Source organism: Propithecus coquereli, unplaced genomic scaffold (genome assembly GCF_000956105.1).
Source record: "Propithecus coquereli isolate 6110/MARCELLA unplaced genomic scaffold, Pcoq_1.0 Scaffold451, whole genome shotgun sequence".
NCBI classification, from domain to species: Eukaryota; Metazoa; Chordata; class Mammalia; order Primates; family Indriidae; genus Propithecus; species Propithecus coquereli.
In genome coordinates this window covers 429,101-438,243 of record NW_012150297.1, presented here as the reverse complement: position 1 = coordinate 438,243, position 9,143 = coordinate 429,101, and the positions used below count along the sequence as shown (strand labels likewise).

Sequence of the window (9,143 nt, the reverse complement as noted above, 5' to 3'; positions counted from 1 at the left end):
ACTTGTTTTGTTGATGGAGTGGGACAATTATTTTTTGTGTGTTTTATACAAAAGTTTTTGTCTTCTTAATAGTAGCAAGTGGTCTGTACTTTGAACATGTAGGTGCGTGCAAATACACACACTGCCCTCCTTCTGGAATGGAGGAAGGCAGAAAAAATTGTAAAATCATAATAACAAAAGACGAGGCAGGACACCCCCATCAGCTAGCTTTAGGAGAACTGTGTTATCGAGAGGGCTGTTTCTCCTGGCAGGGCCCATCTGCTGAAATCCAAACTTTCCTCAAGTGGGTTTGCAGAAAGCCTAATCTAGGTGGTATCTAGCTCTGAGGAACCAGGAAAAAGAAAACAACCAGTGCAGGCCCCTGGGGGAGTCACCGGGAAAAGCTACTTTGTCCTAATTCGGAAGTTGTGCCTAGGATCAGTGAGATGGTTTCCTACACAAGCTGAATGGAGAGTTTCCCAGCTTAGAGCAGGGGTAAGCTCTGAGCTTACCTGTAAGCTTTGAGGGAAGCAAAATTTTTATGTTCAAGTACATTTTTCTAGGGAGATGATTCATAGCTTTCATCATATTCTCAAAGATCTTTATGATCCTCAAAAAAGGATTAAAAACAACTGGTTTAAGGAGAAGAAATGTAGAACATAAATAAGTAACAACAAAAGGAAATATATAATTTTTCAGTGGGCAGATCTAGACTCAGTGGCCATGCTTTGTCTATAATTTGCTGCTCACATGAACTTTTATCACCAGCTGCCAATGAATAATACCATAATGAAATAATTTCTTTTGTCTTTGTAACTTACCTAAACCTATGGTGACTCAGGTAATTAGCTGTTAGGGGCTGAGAAGAACGTGAGGGCTGATGTGAACACCTCCGTTCTAGTGGCAGCAGGTAGCTGCAGGATGGCACTGTCTTGATGACACCTGGGAGGGTTTAAAACATTGGCTTTATCTTCTGTCATAACTTAAACCTGAGAGGGAATATTATAGGTCAAGTGAGAACCTCAGAGATTTCAGATATGGCATTTGGGGAAATCTTGTATCAGCCAAAATAATCATGATTTCTTTAATTGTGCAATATTTGCTAATGTAGGGTCATTTGTGGAGACCATAGATCAGGCAAGGCAGGCCCTGGTCCCCCTCAGCCATCACTACTACCTATGGCAAACCCACCTTCAGAGAGGACAGGCAGAAGCATCCAGAACACTGAGGATATATATTGAAACTACTATCAGTCTGCTGTAAATGTCTTCTACTTTAAAATATTTTGTCACGGTCTTCCAAAGGACAGGTTTGCAGACACTGTGTAAATGCCAAGTTCTAAGAAAGGCTGCCAAGGAAGATACTACTTATCCAGGCCACCTCTCTGCCAGGCCCGCTGCCGACCCTTCTTTTCTAATCTTTGCAATAGCAGTTGGGGGTAGATAGATACATCCTTATTTTACAAATGAGGAAACTGAGTCTCAGAGAGATTAAATAACTGGCAAAAAGTTGCACAGCTAGTAAGTGTTAGAGCCAAGATTAAACCTGTACAAGATAAACAACAAAAACAATTGGTTGCAAGCAACAGAAACAGATTCTAGCTAACATAAGCAAAACAGGCAATTTACTGCAAGGATATCGCATGACTCACAAAATGGACAAGAAGGACATGGGGCTTCTGGGGGGTGAAGTAGTAGGAACAACTTAACAGTCTGTTCGGGGCACCAATGCTACTTTGAATGGCCCCCTCATCTGTAAAATCAGGATAGGCCATTGTCAATCCAAGTGGCCTAACTTGATTTTATGAAGGTCTCTTGGCTAGGGAAGGGCAGGCCACCTGGATTAACCAACCCAGCAGGCTCTCAACAATGAGGGAAAAGAATTCCTCATGAAAATTAAAGTGCTTTAATCAACAGGAGGCAGACCAATATACTGGGTAACTAAAAACAGCAAATTTCCCTGAATAAACTCAAACCTGTCCATCTCCAAAGCCTTAGTTCTGTCCATGACACCAGTGTACTTTTTAAATATGGGAGCGGGCTGGAATTCTTGTTACTTGGATGTCAGAAAGTTAAGAGGGGAAGAGGAGGGTTGATATCATGAGGAACAAGATTGAAGCATTTTATGTTGCATCATGATTTGAAATTGAAAATACTCTTTCTGGCTATTATGCTATGTTACTAGCTAGGAATGATTCTGGGTTTACCTCTATGGTCCACTCAAAATAAACTAGAGTTAAACTGGCCTGGATCTGACTCCCAGTCCCACCACTTACTATCTGTGTGACCTTGGACGAGGTGCCTTCAATGACCCTCATTCTCTTCATCATCTGAAAAATGCGCTGAAAGCCACCACCTCGCCAGATGGTTGTGAGCTTCCACTGAGCCTGCATGTAAAGCGCTTGGCATATAAGATGCTCCAGTAAATGCTCTTCCCACCTATTCTCTCTCCTAATGTGCTAAAAAATTATATGGTGTTAGCATTTTTAGTATTCTGAAGATTATATGATTCATTTCTTCTAATAGGTATAGTCTTTCTTATGGAAGAATATCCACTTATTTCATGATGGCATTTGCACCTCCCAAAAGCATAGATGGTCCCAAAATGCAGACAAAGATGAGTACCTGGACACCCCTAAACCATCAGCTTTTGAATAGCCAGGTAAGTGGCCAGAGCTGTTTTATCAATTGGATCCATGACTTAAAGAAAAAAATGTATTAAAATTTTGGCTACCTAAATATGAACAGGAATTGTTAAGGATTGTGTAATGGATGAAAAAAAATGAAGGATATGTTCAAAAACTTTTATCGCGCCCTTGCTGTATGCACAAGGCTGGCAACAGACAGAGTCCCTGCCCAGGAAGATGTCTTAGATGTGCTCCTTCCTCCACTGTCGCTCCTCCTTTCTCAGCCCAGTTGCCTTTCTTCTTCCATCCCTGGTTCTCCTCTAGAACCACCAGGACAGAGAGGAGAGGGTGGTCTGTCTGTGAGGAGTGCCCCAAACCCCAGCTCCACAGTCTCAGTTCACACCCTGCCCACCCTCTGCCAGCAGTGACCCCCTAACTGGTTTCACCGCCTCTATCGCTACCGATCCATCCTCCATTCTGGCCCCAGAATGATCTTTCCATTCTAAAATACCAGCCCTAGCATGTGAAACTGACATGGGCCCCACCCCCAAAGGTGGAGTCCAGCCGCCCACGCAAGAGCATCAGGGTCCATCATGACCTGACCTCAGCCCACCTTCCAGGTCCCACCCCTGCCGCTGCTTCCTCGCACCTGGTGCCCAAGCCCAGCTCGGGAGCCAGGGGCAGCCTGGCCTCCCGCACCTCCCTGCGTCTGCACGCGCTCTCCTCGCCCCCGGCAGAGCCGCTCAAATGCTCGCTCCTCTGTGAGGCCTCCCCTGCTCCCTGCTCCCCTCGTCACCGTTTTCTGACTTTCCCACTCAACTCTACTACGTTTGAGAGTTGCGATTCTATCTTTTCTCTCCGTATTTCAGTGCCCGATATGGTTCCTGAAGCACAAGAAACAGAGTGGAGCTCAGCTCTGCTCCCTGGCACCTCCTCCCTTCACTCTCGCCCTCTCGCCCCTTCATCTCTCCTTCCTGAGCCCAGATCTGCCCCTCTGTTTCTCTGAACCTGACAGGTGTGCTGATCCCTCTAGCTGAGCTGGGTCACCAAACCTGCCCCCTTCTGCCCCGGTGGTGCGGTGTCTGCTCCTCTGATGTGAAACATGAGCAATTTTAGGAGAGAGACAGAAGAGCCAGGGTAGGGATTGGAATAGTGAAAAGTAAAATGGAGAAGAGAGTATAAGAGGAGAGAGAAAGAGAATCAGAAGGAGAGACCAGGAGAAAAAAAATAAAGGCAGGGAGGCAGGGCAAGGTGGCTCACGCCTGTAATCGTAGCACTCTCGGAGGCCGAAGCAGGAGGATCGCTTGAGGTCAGAAGTTCAAGACCAGCCTGAACAACATAGCGAGACCCCGTCTTTACAAAAATAGAAAAATTAGCCGGGCATGGTGGTGCACGCCTGTAGTCCCAGCTACTCGGGAGGCTGAGGCAGGAGAGGAGAATTGGTGGAGCCCAGGAGTTTGAGGTTGCTGTGAGCTACAATGACACCACCGCACTCTAGCCCCCAGGCAAGGAGCAAGACTCTGTCTCAAAAAAAAAAAAAAAAAAAAATGGAAAGGCCAGGAAAGAGAGAAATCCAGCCTTCAGCCATGAACACCAAACAAGTCTACTGAAAACCTTTTTTTATTCAGCTCAACAATTATTTATTGAGCACTGTTTGCAGTGCTCCTAGCTCTCCAACAGTTTACATAACAGCTTATTTGCTTTCTCCCCCCACAACTTCAGTGTTTAGTTTTGAAATATGTTTCCCCATAGAATTGTGAACGTTTTGCACACACGTGAAAAAGTGACTTGAATTGAAATATGCATTTGTTGGATTCCTTGATTTTCAGACATTTTCTTTGAAAAACTAGGAGTCTTGATCAATTTAGCAGCTGTGGAGAGAAAAGGGTCTTAATAAGCAAAATTTGCCAGACTGCCTGTTGCATGTTGGGTTCCTAGAGAGGCAGATTCTGAAGTTAGCATGTAGGGCATTGACTGGGGGGTGCTGTCAGGTTCTGCACCAAGAAGGGAAGGGGAGCAGAGGGGAGGGGAGAGGAGTGCAGGGGAGGAGAGGAACGGGCAAGGCATAGGTGTGGGGCAGAGGAAGAAGGTGGGCTGGAATGCAGTCTCAAGGAGGTCTCCTCCACTGACCCCATACGACACCCTGAAGCTGGCATGATCCTAGTGTTGCCTTGCACTGCAGCAAGGGGGTCCGACCTTTACCCTTTCACACTGATCTTCCAGTGGCTGCCAGCTCCCCTGCCCCCAGCCTGACCTTGGGCAAGGCAGTCTCTCAAGCCTGTGGCTGTCAACCAGTAGCCTCCCAACAGGTGAGGGATTAAATCCTTCCGTCCTGGACGGGAATCAGTGCATCACAGCAAGCATGACGTTGTCTTACCGTGGCTCTTTAATAGATTTTTATCAAATGTAATGATCATTTCTAGAGATAGTATTTATTTTGTTGTTCAAAACTGCCATTTTATTCTGTCCCCAAAAATCATTTTTTGGTTTAGTTAGGTTCTTGTTTGGAGTAAAATTATGTTTTAAAATCTTTGTGTGGATATATACACACCCATAGAATTTGTATGTGATTATACCAAACTATTGATACTGGTTTCCCCCAAAGAGTTCCATGGGCATTGGTGGCTAGAGGCAGATGTGTCAGAAGAGAGGGGTTTCATTTTCTTACTTCATACAGTGCAGTAATGTTTCGGTTTTAGAGACAAATATAAATAAACACAAACAAAGAACAGTAACTCTGGGAATTGAAAACTCTAGGTGCAGATCAGTTTCTACCAGTGATTTCCTGCATGACCGAGTAAGGCACTTACCTTCCCAGGGCCTCATCCTCCTTTGTAAAATGAGTAGGTTGGATCAGATGACCTCGAAGGTCTCTTCCAGATCTAACAGTTTGACCGCATGAAAGGGATTAAAAATAAATGCCCAGGGATGCAGCTGGCCAAAAGGCATCCTACAAGAATTTCATGGGGTTTTCTAGACTTCAAAATCAGGGTATCTGTCACCAATGATCAGTGCAATTTCGAGGTCCTGTTTTTTGTTTTTGTATTAATTTCGTCTTTCTTCTGTTCTGTAGTAAAATGTGAAGTATGTAACTCTCTCAGACTAAAATAAGAGTCACAGAATGTTAACTTCACAGCAGGCTTTAAGCAGAGAGTTTGAATTCAAAATTGGATGCCTAAAAAAATAGCAACATCAGGGATATGTAGGCATATGTAACAGAGTACGAAATGATTCAGGCATTGTGAATTTTGAGGGGAGGAATATTTTAAAAGTAAATATTTCTTTGCATCTAGTGTTTTAATTGAAAGTGATCCTTCTCTCTCTCTCTCTCTCTCTCTCTCTCTCTCTCTCTTTCTCACACACACACACACACACACACACAAAAAGGATGTGATGGATAGGATACTTTGCATAACTGTAATAATCATCTCACTGCATATGTGTATATCAGAACATCATGTTATACACCTCAAATATATATGATTTTTAAAAAGAAAAGAAAGTGATCCACATTTCTTTTAGAGTATGGTTCACACAGGTAGTAGTACAGTACATGTTAAAAGAGTGTTCTGAGGGCCGGATGCTGTCTCACACCTGTAATCCCGGCGCTTCGGGAGGCCGAGGTATGAGGGTCATTTGAGGCCAGGAGCTCGAGACCAGCCTGGGCGACACAACGAGACCCCATCTCTACAAAAAAAATGTTTTTAATTAGCTAGGTGTGGTGGCACGCACCTGTAGTCCCAGCTACTCAGGAGGCTGAGGCAGGAGGATTTATTTAGCCCAGGAGTTCGAGGCTACAGTGAGCTATGATTGCTCCACTGCACTCCAGCTAGGAAGACAGAATAAGACCCCGTCTCTAAAAAAAAAAAAAAAAAAGTGTTCTGAGAAAAAGCACCTAGTTACCATCAATTAATCATTATTTAGGAGCCCTAAATATCTCCCTCCTACAATGCAATGGTGTCACATAATGAAATATGTAACTGCAGTGTCAACAGACTAAAATAACAACCATGGATTCTGACTTAACAGCAGGCTCTGAGTAAACTGCGATGTCAACAAACTGCAGCATTCTGCAAGAAGATCCCTTTTAACGTTTCCATTTTGAAGAGAGATTTTGTTTTCCAGCTCTTTAAAATGAAGGACCTGATTGCAGATCTTTGGAATGAAGACTTGCTCCAAACTGGGGAATATAAGATTATAAATCCAACTGAGGACCTGACGATAAAATCACTTGCCCAAAATCCTATTTCTTGCCACGGGTCGAGTCAGAACCAGATGTGGGGGCTGCTGACTTCCGGCCTCCCCTTTTCTCCCATCCATTTCTACTAGGGTCTGGACCCGTCTGGTCAAGAGCCGACTTACTTGGACTCTTCAAGTCAGTGTCCCTTTGTCTCCAATGGGCCACGCCATCGTTGGACACCATGATGTCCCAGCCTGCTTTTGCAAACTTGGTTGTGGTATCAGGACGTGTCCTCTTCTTCCTACCTTCAGGCCACAGCATGGGCAGCCGTTCGTCAGGAACACAGGGCTGGAAGTCGGGATGGGGAAGACCCAGGTCCTGGTGAGGGACCAAGTGCAGAGTTGAGCTGAACAGAGAGTCTGGACTCAGGGATTTTTTTTGGGGGGGGCCTCTGCTTGTCCTCTCTAAAATACGGGAATTGAACAAAAAGATCTTTAGGATTTCTTTTAGCTCTAAAATTCTATGACCGTTGAAGCTTTCTTGTTGTTGTTACTCGATCAGCAAAATGGTTTATCGAGGGCCTGCCATGGAACCTGAACTTGCTGGTTCTGTGGAGCAGGCACGAGAAGGTGGTTGTAATCTACATGGGAAGGTAGAACTAGCAGAAACACTAGAGAGCAAAAGCAAACACTATAAGGTCTAAGTGAAGCATGAACTATAAATGGAGTAGGAGTTGGGAGGAGAGAGATCACTGTGCGTCATAAGTGACCTAGGCTGAGTGACAGGTGGTTGACAGAGAAGATGTCAGAAAATATGTGTCCAGATTTTTTTGAATCTTCTGTGCTCTATAGGTTTTCTTCTGTTTTCATCTAGAAATTCTGGGTTTATCTGTTGCTGCTGAGGGTCCTAGCAGCCCAGGTGGCAGTTAATTAGGGAAAAGGGTCTTCTTTTTCTTCTTCTTCTTCTTCTTTTTTTTCTGACACAGAGTCTTGCTTTGTTGCCTGGGCCAGAGTGCCATGGCATCAGCCTAGCTCACAGCAACCTCCAACTCCTGGGCTCAGGTGATTCTCTTGCCTCAGCCTCCCAAGTAGCTGGGACTACAGGCATGCGCCACCACGCCTGGCTAATTTCTTTCTATTTTAAGTAGAGACGGGGTCTTGCTCTGGCTCAGGCTGGTCTCGAACTCCTGACCTCAATCGATCCTCCCACCTCATCCTCCCAGAGTGCTAGGATTACAGGCGTGAGCCACCACGCCCGGCCCTTCTTTTTCTTCTTTAATGTACAAAAAGTATCTACCTGTGAGATTCCCTGGCCAAGAGCAAAACTGACATTTCACTGGTCCCAGGGTGGTTGTTGAACCAATTATTTCAATTCCCATTTCGAATGTCCTTGGCAACCGGAGCTTGAGAGTCTAAAAAAGGAAGGAAAGCATTATCTGTTGCAAGCATAAAACCAGCGCCTCATCCTCCTCCACAAAAAGGAAAGAAATAGGTCTGCGTCACCCCTCCAAGAAGGAAGATTCTTACAGTGCCGGAGAATTTAGGGAGTGCCAAGTGGAAGGGAAAAACATCGATCCCAATTTTGAAAGCTGACAGAGGGTGTATGCGTTGTTGCAAGAGAGACAGTCACATATGTTCATTACTCTCTCTTCTTCTCTTCATAAGCCCCTCTTCTGCCAGACATACCCGCATTAGTCTTCCCTTCCTCACTCACTCCAATACCATATGCACCGATGCTCAGAAAACCACCTAGACACCAACATATAAATATACTCACATTGTACTGATACATCCATAAGGATGTACATTCTCACCATCACATCCATTCAATTCAACAAGCACGGGCACCCGTAACGTGCTGTGTATATAGCCCTCTACGCTGGGGATGGCAGGACGAATAAGACATAGTGTCTGTCCTAAACAGTATATGATAACAAACCTGCACAGATACTCAGTTGCAAGCCCAGAGGTACACATAAACAGATCTCTAATCCTACATACAAGTACATGTACAGTCAATATGTGTACACACCGAAATATAAACACAGAGCTGCTCATTCATAAAGTTTGTAAATTCTCATATCATTAATATAGAATTTTGGAGGAGGGAGTTCCAGTTTCCTGTTTTTTTTTGTTAGTTTTTTCATCTCCTTTCAAATTCTAAAATCAATTTCTCTTTACAATTCCATTTTTCATTTTTTTTTTTACTTCCCTGAAGCTCAAAAACATTGTTCTTTTAAAAAACTACTACTATTGGCCAGGCGCGGTGGCTCATGCCTGTAATGCTAGCTCTCTGGGAGGCTGAGGCGGGCAGATTGTTTGAGCTCAGGAGTTCGAAACCAGCCTGAGCAAGAGTGAG

At 44.5% G+C, this 9,143-nt stretch overlaps 1 protein-coding gene across 1 annotated transcript in view; it reads left to right on the top strand.

Annotated features, from left to right (window-relative positions):
• The first annotated feature begins 2,541 nt into the window (after nucleotides 1–2,541).
• FBXO16 (F-box protein 16) overlaps nucleotides 2,542–9,143 on the top strand; it is a 24,535-nt gene continuing 17,933 nt past the window's right edge. The window contains exon 1 of the mRNA XM_012654924.1: nucleotides 2,542–2,640. Within this exon, the coding sequence (XP_012510378.1) occupies nucleotides 2,542–2,640 (99 nt within the window). The remainder of the gene's footprint in view (nucleotides 2,641–9,143) is intronic.